The sequence below is a fragment of the Haliaeetus leucocephalus genome, unplaced genomic scaffold (assembly GCF_000737465.1).
Source record: "Haliaeetus leucocephalus isolate CR32 unplaced genomic scaffold, Haliaeetus_leucocephalus-4.0 Scaffold83, whole genome shotgun sequence".
In the NCBI taxonomy this organism is placed as follows: Eukaryota; Metazoa; Chordata; class Aves; order Accipitriformes; family Accipitridae; genus Haliaeetus; species Haliaeetus leucocephalus.
Genome location: NW_010972519.1, coordinates 1,625,047 through 1,641,454, shown reverse-complemented (window position 1 = coordinate 1,641,454; position 16,408 = coordinate 1,625,047). Strand labels below are relative to the sequence as shown.

Below are 16,408 nucleotides of genomic sequence, written 5' to 3'. Positions count from 1 at the left end.
AAAAATTTAACAAGCAGGTTGTCGGGCAAGGGGGATGTTCGGGGGAGGCTGGGGGGGGGGGGGAAGGGACAAACAATTAGACTGAAATTCTCTTTTACCAGAGGAGAGCACTCCTTAAGAAACTTCATTATGTAAAACAACAGCAATTGTAAAATTATGCTAGTATTATAGTAGTTCATTCTATACAGTCAAGTTAATTTTAAGCTCTGGAAAGTCACTTGCAGAATGGGCTAGCTTAACTGAATGACTAAGCAGATACTTAGACACAAGCAGACTATGTTTTTAACTTGATTCCTTATTCTTCTATAGAAATTTATCATAGCTCAGCAGGTTAAAAAATACATCCCAAACCCAGAGGCCAAGGACTGTTATAATATTAAGTACACTGCAATACCCAAAGTTAAAAGGTTCTCTTAATGCATATAATCCTTCAGAAAATTTAAGCCACAGTCTTTCAGAATCTTGCTGTGCTGCTACTTGATTCGCTTCACTGAAAGTAGAGTTGGGACTAGAAGTCTATAGCTGAAAAAGAAGTTGTTTCCTAGGTGGTGTTATAGCTGTTTGTTCATATGATTAGTTACATATTCTTGTACCTGAGTGTTTGTCACATTGGCTTCATCTATTATGTATTGCTTTCTAATGGAGTAGAACATAGCTAATTCTTTACTTAGGCTTTCAAAACACTCCTTTTCTTCATCCCAGTTTACCTGTTACAAGAAAAAGAAGTCACTTAAATCTGCGTAGCAGTCAGAGACTTGATGGAGATTCTTAATATGAAGAAGTCCTAATAATGTCTCAGCCATTTTTGTGCTGATAAGGGAAAGGTACAGAACAAGAAAAAAAAAAATGAAAGGGTAGAAATGCAGGCTTTCAAATCAAAATATATCCTCATTCATCAATCAGTGGTTATGAATGCAGAAGCAAAGCACAGCTTATCAGTAACCATAGCCAGTGTCAGGAGCTAACAGTACATCAACCAACTCCAACTTTTCCTTTGCAGCTTCTGATAAATTAATTTGATTCACTTCCTTATCTCCTAAATAGAAAAAGTCATTTGTTAATGAATAAAATCATTAAGAGAATATACCTCTGTGGCCAAGCGAAGGATAAACATAGGCAGTCCTTCCAGCGGCGGCACATAGTTGTCTATCAGAAGTGGTAACCCAATAAGGTTTCCTTCCTGCAAGGCAATGCTGCTGCTTCAGTGAAAAAAAAAAAGTTCTTTCTTGCAATAAATGCACCAAAACTGTTAAATATTGTAAGACTGATTCTTATGGAACTTAATGAGCCTTAGGGGTATCTGAAGTTACAAGTTTTTAAAGCCTGATGCCAGGCAGACGTTGCAGGAAGAGGGTTAGTGGTGGTGTTTAACTTCACAAGGCCTGGAATTAAGCCACTCAGCTCAAGGAAGACCTGAATTCAGCCTCCTCCTCTACCTCTAGCTGCTGACTACACAGATCCCACTTCCCCAGAGAATATCTGAGTGAAATGTCTGGGTTATATATGACCCCTGGTGAAGCTGTTCAGTTTCGTGTAGAGTAAGGGAGATATTGGGCCACACACACAAAAAAAAAAAACCAAACCCAAAACCAAAACCACACCACATTGAGAGCAATGGTGATGCTGTAGCCCTGCCTGGCTAGAGAGCTGGTTAAGCTGCACACCTTGTTGGAAAAGAGATCTGCATTCTAGTTATGGAAGCAATGACTGAATTATTTTATTTGGTAGCTAATTAAATATAACTTCTTTGTGCAGTACCCTTCTAAAAGAGCATTTTTAATGAAAGGGGTAAGCCACCTAAATCTTACTGGGGCAAGTTCTTAGTGATAGCAAGTACTGCAAGCAAACTACTGCAGTTATCTGTTACCAAAATGTAGAATCATAGAACCATTTAGGTTGGAAAAGATCTTTAAGATCATAGAGTCCAACTGTAAAGCTAACACTGCCTAGTCCACCATTCATTTACTGTCAGAAGTTAATAGTAGCAGTCACCTCATCAATTTCAAGCGAAAAATAATCTTTCAACATTTCAGTCTTCTTTTTCAGAAACTCCACAATGTACTCTGCAAGTCCTTCTTTTGGGCCATCATCTTCTGTCCAGCCACTTTCAGGATCCTCTAAAGCAAGCATTGAAAGCTCATATAAAGGAGCTGGCTCCTAAAAATGGAGAAGGCAAAACTGTTGTTCATGATCAACATGCTCTACTGGAAATCTATAGCTTCTTCCTTCACGTATACAAACAAACTGTAATATACCATTTCTGGCCTGCAGAGCAAACAGTTCTGCTTATCGTAACCAGTCTAAAAAGTATTAATTTCTTTCTGATGTAATTTTCTGTGCAGTCCACAATCCTGCAAAGTGCTGTGGTATTTACAGGATAAACGCTAGCAATCAACACTATGTTTCTGATAGATTGTGTATTGAAGTTGATTATTTGTCCCAATGTAATGAGCAACAGCAAAACTTGGTGAATATCTAGATTACACTAATAACAAGCAGCCAGGATGATAACTTACAGTAGTAGCTACAAAATTACTAACAGAATTTTCTACATTGTATTCTTATTGTAAAAGAAACAAAACATTGCTCTTGTAGTGGACAAAAACCAACCTGTAAAACCATACATTTGTCTGAGAAGACAGGCTTATTGTAAATAATTTTTTTTTTTTTAAATTTATATAGGATATAATGTAAAATTATACTTACAGACAACCTTAAGACTCCAAAGTTTGCAAAGTCATAAATAAGTATCTGGTAGAAGAGTTCTTGGCTAAATTGAAGTACAGAGACTAGTTATATGGACAGGATCACGTATCACCAAGTTACCATAATTAAGAGGGGAAAGTAAGGGTCATCTTGGAAACACCAGACATACATATCCATTCATATTAACAAAGATCTTACTTAAACTGTTTAGTTAAAGATTCACATGCACTATCTAGATGTTTACAGTTAGATCTGTTTCTTGGTTTCTGATATCATCAGCCACATTGGCGTAGAAATTTTACATACTCAAACATGCAGCCGCTATCACTTTATTCCCGATACCTTATATTTCAACCTCTTTACTCCTTTGCTGCACTGCAAGAAACGCACAGGAGCTTGGAAATGGACAGACATGTCTATCTTAAATATATTCTCTTTTCTGTTACAAAATTTCTGTAGCTGGCCCTGTAAGGCTGCATATGCGAAAATACAAACTTTGTGTTATGATCATGTCCTGCAGCTTCTCTTAACCCAAATGGATATAACATTTTACATGACTTTTTTGAAGACTCTGCTTCCTCACCTTTATATAGGGTACTGTAGACGATCATGAAGCAAATAAAGTGTCTTTCCCTTCCCCCAGTCTACGAGCACACAATACAGTAGCTGGCATTTTAATTACACTGATTCCCTGCAACTTCCCCCAAGAACACCAGACTTCTTTCCACTCTTCTGAACCGATTGTTTCATCTTTAGCCTCACAACTTTTCAGATAGGCAACAAGAAAAGGATATTGTTTTTCCTGTCATTTCCTTCCTTCTTCTAATTAGTTTGGTAACAGGTACTTATTTCAACTGCCAACAAGTCTAACAGCTTCTTTACCTGAGTTTTGTGGTATTGAGAAGATACAGTTTTGTCTGATATTGGGCCAGAGCCCACTGAGGACTGACACAGCCAACAAATGAGTGATCATGTAGCATCTCCTGAAGGTCTGAAACAATTAAAGGGGTGAGGAAGAAACAAAAGTATATGATTTCATATTTGCACCCCTGCCCTAATTTATTTAGTTGAGTGGTTTGGGTCTGCTTAGCTTTAAAGTCTCAGATTACTGTTCAGTCACTGCTACACCCCTGCTTCTTCTTATAGGCCTGTACTACCTATTAATCATCTGTATGCATACACATATATATTAAAGTGTGAGAATAGTTATAAAACAGTTAAACTACAAACACAAAAATAAAAATCTCTGTGTTTGACTTGAATAGCCTTTCAAAATTCGTTTCCAGCCACAGGAGATTAGTAAGGGAGCACAGACATACTTCAAAGAAAACTGCAGATGTAAAACAACTTCGCAACAAAATCTAGTATTGTCAGACTGAATTCTGAAAGTGTGATAGAATGGGTCCACATATTTTTCTCTCCCAAAATAAGTTTCTGGCATTCTCATTTATATAATATTTAAAAAAAAAAAAAAAAGGAAGTCAGATTCCATAATAAGAGTTCATTTTAGGCATTCCACAAAAAAATGTCACTAGTTGCAGTCCTTGGGGGCAGCTTCGTTACAGGAGCTTGGCACTGCAGTCACAGCACGTACAAAGCACTACGCTACCCAAACTCCACCGTTACCTTTTCCAAAGGAATGGTACTGTGAGAGGAGTATTTCTTTCTTCCAAAGGTCTCTTGTAGGTATTTCTTACACATGTGAAGACAAGACACAACCTCAAGCAACTGCACAAGTTCTACTATGATGTTTTTGTACATTTTATGGCTCAGGGGCAACTCTGATTTCAGTATTTAACCAGTCAGATGTACAATTACCAGCTCAGAATTACCAGCCTAATGCAAAACTTTCTGGAGTGCAAGTAAGGTGTAAGTACATGCTTTCTAAAGATAGGTTTTTAGTAAGTTATAAAAAAGTTATTTATTACAGATATCTGTTAGTCTAGCCATTTTAGCTGTGGAGCATCCCCAATTCTTACTACCAGAAAAATCAAAATAAATTCAATAAAACCCCCAGAACACAAGATTCCCAACATTTAGACTAACTGAATAATATGGCTTATGTGACTCAGTATGACTCTGAAGGTAACTCAAAGAGTTAAAAGGGAAAGAACTCTAGGAAGAATTGCAAACCTTTTCCCTTTTTCTAAAGTGACTTACCAGAAGACAGAATAATATTTCACCAGTCTCATCATTTCATATAAGTGGACAGATACAAATGAAAATGAAAAGCAAAAGCAGTAAACAAAAACTATGATTATCAAGCCTGTCCCAGTCTACTTCACAATCATGCAACTAAGCAAAATTTTTGTAATGACAATATCGTAACTGCCATTTCTGTTTGAAAATTACAAAGTAACTTAGCTTTTCAAGCTGTGATTTTATAGTGTTATTAGTTACGATGCAAGTTAAGGTTTGCAAAATATTAAGAATGCATAAAACGTCTATCAACAAACAAGGTACATGAAGTTTTTAAAACAGTCCTCCAGTGTGGCTCAGTATGGCAGCTGCCAAGTTTGGCCCTTGACGTTTAACAAGCATTTTTGTTAAAAGCTCGCTTAGCAGCACAGTGAGCTCACTGGGCCACCTTCTAAATATCTTTTTCCTCAGCAGTTCAAACAATCATATTTAGTTGGTGGAATAACAATAATCTTGAGAAGCAACGGCTTGCTTACTTGCATGTGCCTGGTTACTGATTTCCTCCTGGAGAGTCAATACACTGGTCAAGTTGATAATTCTTCGTCTAGGGGTGCAGGCAGCAGTCATGTCCTTTCTGGTGTCAACTTTCTCCATTTCTACATCTGCATCTTCCCGTGGTCTCTTTCTGCAATACCGAAACAAAAGGAATTATGTTCAATTCTCCTATCACTTTGGCAAAACACACCAATAGATGGGATGCTCAGTTCGCATGCTGTACATTAACCCAGGAAATGCAGAAAGTTTCCCAAAGCTTCCCAGAAAGAAAGATTGGTTTCTTTTACTTCCGAGGCATAATCTGTTAGGAAAAGGTAGTTCATAAGACAATTTATGACTCTCCAATACCAATCATATCAGGCATCTGTTAAGCACCAAGTGAACTGGGCTCTAAAGAACACATCAAAAAATGTTGGTATTTCTAATGATTTTTTTCATGATCATTTTTCTGTTACACTGGGGGAGGGGGATCAGATTACCTCTGAAGACTTTGGCCTCTCATAACAGCTCCTGCAGGAGCTATAAAAAGATTACAGCACTTTTATCTTTACTAGGGTAATGTCTGCAAAATTCAGTCATGTAGTTTCTATCCCCCCCACAAAAGGAGGGCCTCCAAAGAGACGGACCAGTATGATCTCCCTAAAGTAAAGTTAGTGTCATTATTTATACTTTCAGTATGCATGGAAAGCCCATTCCAGTTACAAAATTTATCACAGGTTGTTATTTACAGTTCAGAGATGAAGTCTGATTTCTCAATAAAATACCATGGAAAGTTATTCTAGGAAAATTTTTCCTTCTGAAAAAGCAGAAGTCCAAAGAGCTCAGAAAAATCTTCAGTTTCAGGGCCATGCCGTGAAATAAACAGGTAGCCTTGCATGACCTCAGGGAAGATTAGACTTACCGAGGAGGCACTGTCTCAGGAGACAAGTGTTCACTCTCACTCAGCCCCCTAGGCATCACTGCATCCTCCCGAACATCGGCCATTTCAACGAGATCACTGACATCTTCCATTTCAGCATCCTGTGGCCTGACTGCACCCTCCAGAGGTCCTGCATTAACCTCTGTCATCACTTCACTGGGGCCTGTACTTAGGAGGTTGTTCACCGGCTGAAGAAAAGCATCCAACTTCTGTTCTCGGGAATCAGTGCGGACCATCTGATGTGCATAAACTTTATCACCGGTTCCTTTAGTAACCGCAGAAGAGTTTGCTGATGCTTTTACAACCTCACTGGAAGAACAGTCGGCCCCTGGAAGCAATGTCTTCGTTCAGATACGGGGAAGTAAAGAAAAGAGATTCAAAAACAAGAAGAAAAAACCCACAAAGATCTTACTGCTCAGCAGCAAGTAACTTTCAAGTCCCACAAAGGCAGTGTCACCTGCTTAAACAGGCCACCAGCTTTGCACTTACTAGACCCATAGCGTAAATGTCATCATCTTGGCAATTAATGAAATCATTAGTTAGCATTCCCTTATCTCAAGGGAAAATCTTTAATGTAAAAAAGCAAACAGAAAATTGTTTTTTTTTTAAAAGATTGTAGTTATAATTTTAAACTAGGCTCTATATAAAGAGATATTAGGACTTATTCTTCCTGATTTTTTTTCTGGTTAGATTAAATCCAAGGCGCTTTCAAATACATAGAAAAATTTCCTCAGTCATACATCTTTCACATAAACCAGGGCAGAATAAAAACAATTTACCACATGTCAAGACTGATACACTTGTAAAATCAAAAAGACTGAACAGATACTTGACAGAAAAGTATTTTAAATGTTTTCATGCACTTTTCCTCCAGTAAGTTCGCTGCCACATTGTTAACATTGGTATATTAAAGCAATTTCATCCCTGAAACATAGAGCAAAGATCTCAAGCTACCAGTATAACATTGATGACTATCAATCACTCCACAGTAGTTAAAATAGTGCAGAGCTTTAGTCACTTCAAACATATTCTCACCTGAGTGAAGTACAGCCTTGAAGAATTAGAGCCCAATAACTTGCTCTCTACATGTTGTTGCACACGCTCTAAAATACTATCTTCATGAAGGAAATGGACCTCATGTTTTGTAGGGTGCACATTTACATCGACATTCTGGGGGTCTATTTCCAGGCTGGAAAACATTTTAAAAGAAGATAACCTAAAATTTCCCATGGATGGCAGAGAGGGCACAAGCTGGTTCAGTACAAAATTTTTCAGGCTTGGGGCCATTACTCCATGCGAAGAAGTCAAAATGGTCCTGAAACCTGCTAAAGTTACACTACACTCAGATTTGTTTCATATATTAAAAATAATATGAAGAACCCTATGTTCCAAACTCACCAAAATCATCTTACGTAGGCAAGCTTAAACCAATCTCCCCATGGCACTACTACAAAAAACAGGTTTTAGAAGTATCTTTTACTTGCAGCATCTCACGTGTTAATATGAAAGGACTTAAGCTGACACTGCAGACACTCACTACTTCTGAAAATAAGGCCTGTCTTAAGATTTCTTTAATACGATTTAATTATCTCCTGTCTGGCAATGCCTATCACTACTATCAGGAACACAAATGTCCTTCTGAACCTACTCACCCTAGCTATATCCCACAAGATGGTATTAAAAGGCGACTTCTTCCTATTACTTTACCTTAAGTATAGGAATGGATGCATACTTTTTGGCAAATAAGCAGCATACACAGTTTCTATGGCTTTCCGCAAAGCAGCTGATTCTACCAATCGATCTGAAACGCAGAACAAAATGCTATTTTCAAAGACCCCCACTGAAATACACTGCACAGTGCCCAACTACTCCTTCAGACCAACTTCTTCACACTTCTATCTTCAAAGGGCATCTGTTATACCCGTTCTTCCCGAGACCTATTTATTCTTCATATAAACCCAGGAATAGGCAGTATCTTCTTAGTATGTTTTATATTTAGAAGTATTTTTTCCCACAAATACTGAAATAACCAGACTACCTTTTCATTACAGTCAAGGTTTGTTGTACCCCATGCCAATGTTGCTACAGCATGGAGAGACCATTCTGTGTAAGTCAGCAGGACACAATCATAACCTTGATACTCCACAACCTTCTTTAGGCCCCATTTTAGCTGCTTTTCACTATTCCAAGTGCAAAGCATGATGCACATTACAAATAGAAAAACACCTTAAGATCAACAATTAACTGTAATGCTTATTCTTCAGTGTTTTTAAGAACGCTCACACATTTTTCAATTTTTCAAAAAGTTTTGTTCTTCTGATCATTATGTAAGCAACATATGACTGTACAACATGCTGCTTTTTTTTTTAATTTTACTTAAACTTACGGTTTATGAAGAGTAAAAATGTACATTTCTTCACAGAGTAGTTTGCATTTGTGATGTAGCCTTTCATTTTAAAGGCCAGACTTGCATCTTCACAAGCCACTTCTATCAGTTCCCTATTGACAGTTTGACAGAAACACACATAAAAAATGATTTTTTCTGTTGATGCAAATTTCAAACAGTACGAGTTCTACATTCTATTTATATCACAGTTAATTAGAATTATTAGAGTTCAAACATTTATTGCTGAGTCACAAAAATTATTTAACCTGAACTGCATTGTTTCTTCTAAGTAAAATAGTAATACAGTATGATTGGCATCTGTAAAATTATTCACCGTATCTTTTTAATACCTTAATGTATCACAGTATCCATAATATTATAACAACTGTAAGCCTTATCACTAAACAGCCTCTCTATTTTGCTGTGTTTCATAAAGGTGTTTATGTGTATTAGAAGTTATATTCCTTACACGTGAAGTGTAATTTTAGTAACCAAATCAAATTGACACCCAAGTATTCATAGGACAAAACCATTCCACAAGTCCATTCAATGAATTCTTTATAGCTGAATGTCTTATAAAGAGAGAATGTTTCCTAAAGTGGCAGATAAATTTTCAAAAGATGCTTAGTTTTATTTGTTCTCAACTCTTCTGCCTGGTTTACTCAGCCTTAGCTAATGTAGCTTTTGTCAAAATACAGAACTGTAAGATTTCAGAAAAACAAATTTGAGGAGACTTCAAAATTTATCAGATAGCAGACTGCGGTAAGAAGTGGTAAGGTTTTCACGGCGCAGGAAGAGGCTAGGAACTTGTAGAGAACGCAGGTACAGCTTGCTCTGTTTAAATGAGCACACAAAGCTACAAGCAGATGGGTCCCTTTTAGTGCATTAAAGGTACAGCTTTGCAACCTCCCTCTTTCCTTTGACATACTAAAAAAACAGTCACACGTTCTGCAAGACAAGGGAGAGCTCTATTATTGCAACGCTCCCTCTTCTCTGTAATTTGCCTTGAAGGAAGCAGGAAAACTTAGCACAGCCCATGTTCATTCAAAGAGAAAGAGGAAGGAGATTTACTAGAAAACTTCATGTCAGAAGGAAACTTGACATCAACATACCTGCTAACAGCATTTCCAAAGATGGACCTAATGTTGTCCACTGTTGAGGCGTTTGATAAGGTTCTAACATCTGACACAGTATCACCTTGCTAAAAGAGCATAAACGAGTATCAGTCAATTCACAGTTCTGGCTGAAGTTTTAGAAATAGGTTAAACTTAACATTTCTAACACAAAGGCATGGGACATAACATCATTATAATGTTTTGTATTATTATTTACTTATTTGTGTTCAGAAAAACAACAGGTGGTAAATGGCACAGGATTACAATATTTGCTAGATCACGTCAGACCCATTCAGGCTAGGAACTCCATCTTGGAAAGTGAGGAACATAAGTAGTTCTGTAAATAATTATCAAGAACGCCACAGAATGAAGGTACTCTAACCCATCCTCTTTCATACAGTAATTGGTAACCAGACTCTCAAGAGAAACTGAAACAGCTCATGAAGCTAAAACAAAATAAAACATTGACCACATAGAAAACTCCTGACGAATATATTTTTGTCTTGTTTACTTTAACTAATGTGTTTTCTATCCAGACTGCATCAACTACACTTCAACATTTCAGTACAAGGGAAGGCTCTATACACTATTCCCATTGCAAAAGATGCACTGCAAATTTTCTGGCATTTTCAGATATACACAATATATATATACACACACACACATAGATACAGACACATGGAGAAGTTATAAAGACTTTATTTACATACCTTTTTAACTGAAAAGCTGATGCCCGAGTTATGGATGGCATACCTGAAAAATAGGTAAACATAAGACTGCAGTATGTGAAAGAAAAAGTTACTTTCCTGAATGCTGAAAAGCAGCTACTAACAGGGACAAACAATTTAATTTCCTGTTACACAGTAATGTGATTTGAGCCAAACTGAGCTTCTGTAGACTAAACAGCTATAAATATAAATGTTTTCTATTTATAACTCACCTGTAACCATATGAAATTCAAGGATCAGCTTGGCTTATTTCTCAAAAAAACCTGATCAACTTCTATAGACCTAGTTTGCTCAGTTTCATTGCATAGGTTTAACTAGAACAGCAGCAAAACCTCAGTGTAACAGAATCAAGTACGCAGAAGGATCTGAAAAATGGCTGGCTCGCCCTTCTAACCTACCCTACCCAGATGGTTTAGCTGTCTGTGACCCCAGGGCCAAGTTCTGATACACAACCCTGGCTCAAACTTCTAGGGAAGTTGCTAAGTTGTGAGAAAGAACACACTGTGGAATCTTGCAAGATGAGAAACGTAAAACTGCAGACAGAGGTTAGACTGTTGTGACTGGGACAGTTAGTAACTCAAAAATTCAAGAGGGAAAAAAACCCAAAATGAACAAGATGTAAAATCCTAATGGGAAAAAAAAAAAAACCAAAAAAAACAATGAGCGGGAAGCCTGTAACTCAGCAAGATGTCAGACCAGCCTGTTCCACGGAGCAGCGGGACCTGACCCTTCACCTCCTGGCTGAAGCCTGCCTTGTCAGTGTAAAGACTCTGAAGTAGCTCATTCAGGGAGCAGGCTAACGCTTAGCATACGGTCTTGCTACTCCTTGCTAGCTTTTGTGTTTACTTGAAGTGTAAAGCAATTATTTTGGTTAAACTGTGTAGATCCTGCTTGCAAAGGCTCTGCACATGGCCCAAGATGCAATAAAGGACCACAGAAGGGAATATCTGGTAACTAAAGAGGTATTATTTTTTCTTCATACTCAGCCAATCTCAATGCTCTTTCACAGTTTTTACTTGGATTCTATTCAGCCCAAGTTCATTCACTCTTTCAAGTCTATCACTGTTTGCTGGAATTCTTACTAATAATAGTCATAGACCAAATACACTGTTTCTCTGCTGGATTTTCTGTATCAAATGGGACTGTTACCTGACACTGTATACTAACAAACAGTTAAAACCCCTCAAAATCAACAAAAATGACACCACACACACATACACCAGTCCCTCTGAAAAACCCCGGTACTCTCAAAGGCGGCAGAAAAAAACCGGAGCCTCCTATTTCAGTTTACCTGCTAACAACTTCTAGTATTTTTGCATATTCTTCATTTGGATTTTTTAAAGCTTTCCTCCTTGTAGTTACATTGTAAAAAAGATCTTCAACCTATAGAGAAAAAGATCACAATTAAAAGTAATTTTTAAAATCTTCTCTCACTATATAATTCACCTAACTTGATACTGCAAAATTTTCTGAAAACATTTTAGTTTATGAAGGATCAACATTCAATTTATTCCTTTCCTGCTTAGGTTCACCTAACAAAATGCAACTCCGGAAAAACTTATGTTTTCAAGTATTTTGGTACATCAGTATTTTTACCAATAACAACTCTACAACTCACTTTTCAGTGGAAGTTATGTGCTTTCCATTGCAGATGACAATGGATTCCCTGATTACACTGTTTCAATGAAATGCAAGTAAATGTCAAAACAGTTGCTGCAATCAAAGCTATTAATGTAGTTAAAACAGCAGTTTAAATTGTTCGTTCTCACTATTTATTTAAACAATATGCAAATTATTTTTCTGCTAGAGTGAGAAAGGTAGAAGTTTAAAGTTCAGCTTCTTTTTTAAGACACATTATCCTCCACATTGATGTGTGAAGCTAGCTGGGTGTATGTTCCCACTGCAAGACAAACCCACACCTGCAGACTACCGGGCCAGGCTTCCACTTTCCACCCTACACTGTGCAACACGCACACTCCTTCCCATCCTGAGCTCCTTATTCTTCATAAGCTTAATGCCAATCCTAATCCCAACCCACATTCAAAGCTTGGTAGATGTAAGAAAGATATGACTGAAAGACAAACAGCGGTTCTGCAGTTTCCTGTGCCAGCCTTCATCTTCCTACTCTGGCTCACTCAATATAGACCACTCCTCCATATTCTGACCTTCTTGTAGCCCTAACTGTCTGTTCAGGCTCTCAGCAGTCCAGAAGGATTATAAAATATTTTTGATAGTATATAACTATGCTATCCTCAGAAGGAAGGAAAAAACAAAAAGGCTCTTAGGAAGTTTGCCTTGCTGTCTCTGGGGAAGAAAACAAAACAAAAAAACCAACAAAACCACAGAACAACATAATTTAGAAAATATTCTACAAGGTGATATGTCATGTACCTTACAATTTAACACGTAACAATAAGTGGTGCAAGCATAATGACCAGGGAACAGAATAGGGACAAGACAGAACAGGAACAAAAAGCCTACCGTGATCTGAGTTCCTTGGTTTCCAGCACAGGGTTTCGGAGGGGCTTTAATTTTTCCATCGCTGTAAATAGCTCTAGGTAGAAAATAAAAATAAGATGACAAGAGTTTACCCTACATTGGCTGCTGAAGTCGAATTCCTTTTAAGATTATCTTTTTTTCCCTATTTTCAAAATACATGGTTTAGCTAAAAGCTTACCTTTACAATTCGGAATAATAAAAAAAAAAAATTGACTTGAACCATGTTTTCTCACATTCTAGGTCTTTTTTGTAACTAACCTAGAAAAATATCCCACACTCTTTAATAAGAGCACTGAAAAGAGAATTAAATACCTCTGTTCATTATTACATGCAGCAGAAGTCACTTGAATAGGTAGCATACCTGTATGCACACTTTGCATCAGCTGTTTTAGTTGTTAGAGTAACATGGGCAACATGACTGATGCTAGCCAATGCCTAGAGAAAGAGAAAGCATCTTTGTAAACCTTGCTCTGAAGACCACTGACTGCTGAAGGAGCGTCCACACTTTAAACAGCATCACTAAATTTTATTATACCACTTGAAAGTCATTAATAAAAAACCTTGCAGGTCAGTAAAGCTTTAACAAATTTTAGTCCCTATAATGCTGACTTTTATCCAGGACCTTCTTTAGGCTTTTCTAACATTTCATTCTCTCTGACATTACAAGCAGCTAACTGTGTAACATAACTAAAAGAAATCTGCAAAGTTATTACAGTTGTGCCCTTTTCCTTCTTTCATGTTAACAAAAAACAGCTGGAAGGTTTTAGCCCTTACTTCCTCATCCCTGCCCACGTAGTCCTCCTCCTGACTGTAAGTAATACTACAAAGTTACATTACAATGGTTTTCCTGGAAAACTCAATGGACACGTCTACATAGCCTGCCGAAACCAGCCTCAGGACCAGACTCCGCTGGCTGTGGGGCCGATTCTGTTGAAAGTGCGTGAGGAGAGGACTTAAGCAGTCCGCTCTCTGGAGCATGCAAGGATCTATGTATCTGAGCACAGGCAACATACTTCTGTCGCTTGTTGTCCATCTGGAGGGGAAAGCAGAACTCATCCTGGACTGTTCTTTCAGACAAGTCTAGGTACAGCCTGTGAGAATATGGAGAACTAGTGTATCTGAGGGGTCAGAGATACTAACTTCGACTAAAGAGCAAAAGCAAAGGAAGACAAATGAACATTTCAAACATTTAGCTTTAAGTATTGTATTTAGACGAATGTCTGACAACAAAGATTCACCTTCCACTCAAGTCTTTCATTGTCTTTTACCTGTAGGTTCCTGAAGCAGCATTTGAGAAGACTTAAAAAAAAAAAAAAAAAACCTTACTCCAGAAAGCAAAAAGAATATATACCTCTCCTTAGGCATCCATCTAATCTTGAAAGACCTAGAAATGTATTTTGAACTATATTCACGTGGCAGACTCAGAAAATGGAAGCTTCTGTAAAGAGTACTGGGAATGAGACAGTATGTAAGCCCCACTATGACAGGGTAACAACGAGCAATGAACAGTTTCAAAACCTTGAGGAAGAGCTTACCTCGCCCCTAAAACCGTATGTAGAAATGGTAGCCAAATCTTCAAATTTTTGCAGTTTACTGGTAGTAAATCTCTCACATACAATGTCCAGATCTTCTTTCTATGCGAAAGAGACAAGTAATAGTCACTTTCCAAGTTTTTTCAAGATCAGAAACATTTAGAAATTGAATTAAATTTTAAAAGGTAGTATTAGACATCAGCACACAGCTGTCGACTTTGTTTACTCACTCTGATACCACAGCCGTTGTCTTGGACCTGGATGAGCTTCAGACCACCTTCTTTAACTACAACCTGGATACTTGTAGATTTAGCATCCAAACTGCAGAAACCAAGAAAGCATTCTAGGGAACAGCAGTTCTAGAGAATAAAGCACTACGTGACTTGAAAACGTAGTTTTTTCTCACACGAGTGATAACTTGTTTCTACTCGTCACTCACACTGGAATTCAATCTGTTTCAAATAGACCTTTACTGCAGACCCTGGGGCTTGCTTTCACACAGCCCATACAGCTCCCTGCACCTACTGGCCGAAGGGCAGCGATTTTGAGCCCAGCCAGACTTTACCTTCAAGGCGAACCACCGAACTACTGACCTGACAATGAAAGCAAACGATTTCTAAGCCTACCACGCAACAACAAAACAAACCCAGACGAAATTTAGAGTTTGAATCCTCCCGCGCGTTCCACAGGAGAGCACACAGGCACTGCCTCCCCTCAGCACCCAAAACGAGGTTTACCCCTCCTTACACGCCGCAGCCCCCCCACTCCGTGTCGTCCCGTCCCCCGCGTTACCAGTTTTCTATCATCTCCTTGATGGCGTTCGCCGGTCTCTGGATGACCTCGCCGGCCGCGATGCGGTTCACCACAGCTTCATCCAGCCGCCGGATCACGCCGGCCATGGCTGTCGTGACAGGAGCCCGGCTCGGGCAGCTGCCGGGCGGGAAAGGGGAGGCCCGGGAGACCGGTACGAGGAGCTGACGAATGAGGGATGAGGGAAGAGAGGGGCAGGGACCGGCGGGGGGGTGGGGGGGACGGGCGTGAGGAAAGGCCGCAGGGCCCCACGGCCGCCGCTGGCGCCAAACCGCCGCTTGCCCGCCTCCTCGAGCGAGCGGCTCTCCGATTGGGCGACGCAAGTGCCCATCACACTTCCTTCCTTCCTTCCCGCGGCAAAAATAAACACGGGCGGCGAACCGGAAGGCGGTTGCTGGCGGGGGGCGGGGGGGGGCGGGAGACGACGGGACCCCGCTGCGATTGGCTGAGCGGCGCGGGGGCGGAGCGAAGCCGCGGCGCGGGGCGGGGAGGAGCGCGCCACCTTGGCGGCAAGGAGGTTGTGCGGAGCGCGGGGTTGTGGCGCGCGTGACGTCGTGCATCCTCCGGCGTAGGCGTTGCGGTGCGTGACGGCAGCGTGCCGTGCGAAGGGTGGCTCTGAGAGGGGCGCGCGTTGCGGCCTCGGTGCGGTCGCAGCGGAGGTTAGGCTACAAGCCTGCACCCGCAGGACGCACTTCCCTACGTCTCTGTGTCACCGTACACCCCATGACACGTCTGTGACGGCAGTACGCGCCACGGCATGTGGTTACGGTGGCAGTTGAGGCTGTGCAGCGTGTTTACGGCAGCAGCGCAGACCGCCCCGTGTGTCCACGGTATGTCTCTGATCACAACGAGCTTCCTCTGATATCCCCGGTCACCGTGTGCAACGCGACACACGTCCGTGCTGTCACAGTACGCGCAAGCTCCGGAATCGCTCAAGACCACAAAGCGGACCATTACCCACAGCACAGCTAGAAGCTGGCAGCAAGACCCGATCTTTGGGATCTTTCGCGCTGTGGGGA

At 39.9% G+C, this 16,408-nt stretch overlaps 1 protein-coding gene across 3 annotated transcripts in view; it reads right to left on the bottom strand.

Annotated features, from left to right (window-relative positions):
- The window catches only part of MLH1 (mutL homolog 1), a 16,161-nt gene extending 442 nt beyond the window's left edge, over positions 1-15,719 (bottom strand). Inside the window, exons 1-18 of one of the 3 annotated variants that reach the window (XM_010582505.1) lie at positions 15,372-15,719; positions 14,810-14,900; positions 14,583-14,681; positions 13,409-13,482; positions 13,030-13,102; positions 11,840-11,931; positions 10,531-10,573; positions 9,818-9,906; positions 8,706-8,818; positions 8,027-8,120; positions 7,355-7,508; positions 6,302-6,660; positions 5,382-5,530; positions 3,589-3,697; positions 2,707-2,770; positions 1,993-2,157; positions 1,088-1,180; positions 594-707 (exon numbers count right to left, since the gene is read on the bottom strand). In XM_010582505.1, coding sequence (XP_010580807.1) covers positions 594-707; positions 1,088-1,180; positions 1,993-2,157; positions 2,707-2,770; positions 3,589-3,697; positions 5,382-5,530; positions 6,302-6,660; positions 7,355-7,508; positions 8,027-8,120; positions 8,706-8,818; positions 9,818-9,906; positions 10,531-10,573; positions 11,840-11,931; positions 13,030-13,102; positions 13,409-13,482; positions 14,583-14,681; positions 14,810-14,900; positions 15,372-15,478 — 2,082 coding nt within the window. In that variant the 5' untranslated portion in view covers positions 15,479-15,719. Of the gene's footprint in view, positions 1-593; positions 708-1,087; positions 1,200-1,992; positions 2,158-2,706; positions 2,771-3,588; positions 3,698-5,381; positions 5,531-6,301; positions 6,661-7,354; positions 7,509-8,026; positions 8,121-8,705; positions 8,819-9,817; positions 9,907-10,530; positions 10,574-11,839; positions 11,932-13,029; positions 13,103-13,408; positions 13,483-14,582; positions 14,682-14,809; positions 14,901-15,371 lie in introns of those variants that run through there. The other 2 variants (XM_010582496.1, XM_010582514.1) reach the window with 2 other exon arrangements.
- Positions 15,720-16,408: the final 689 nt, after the last annotated feature.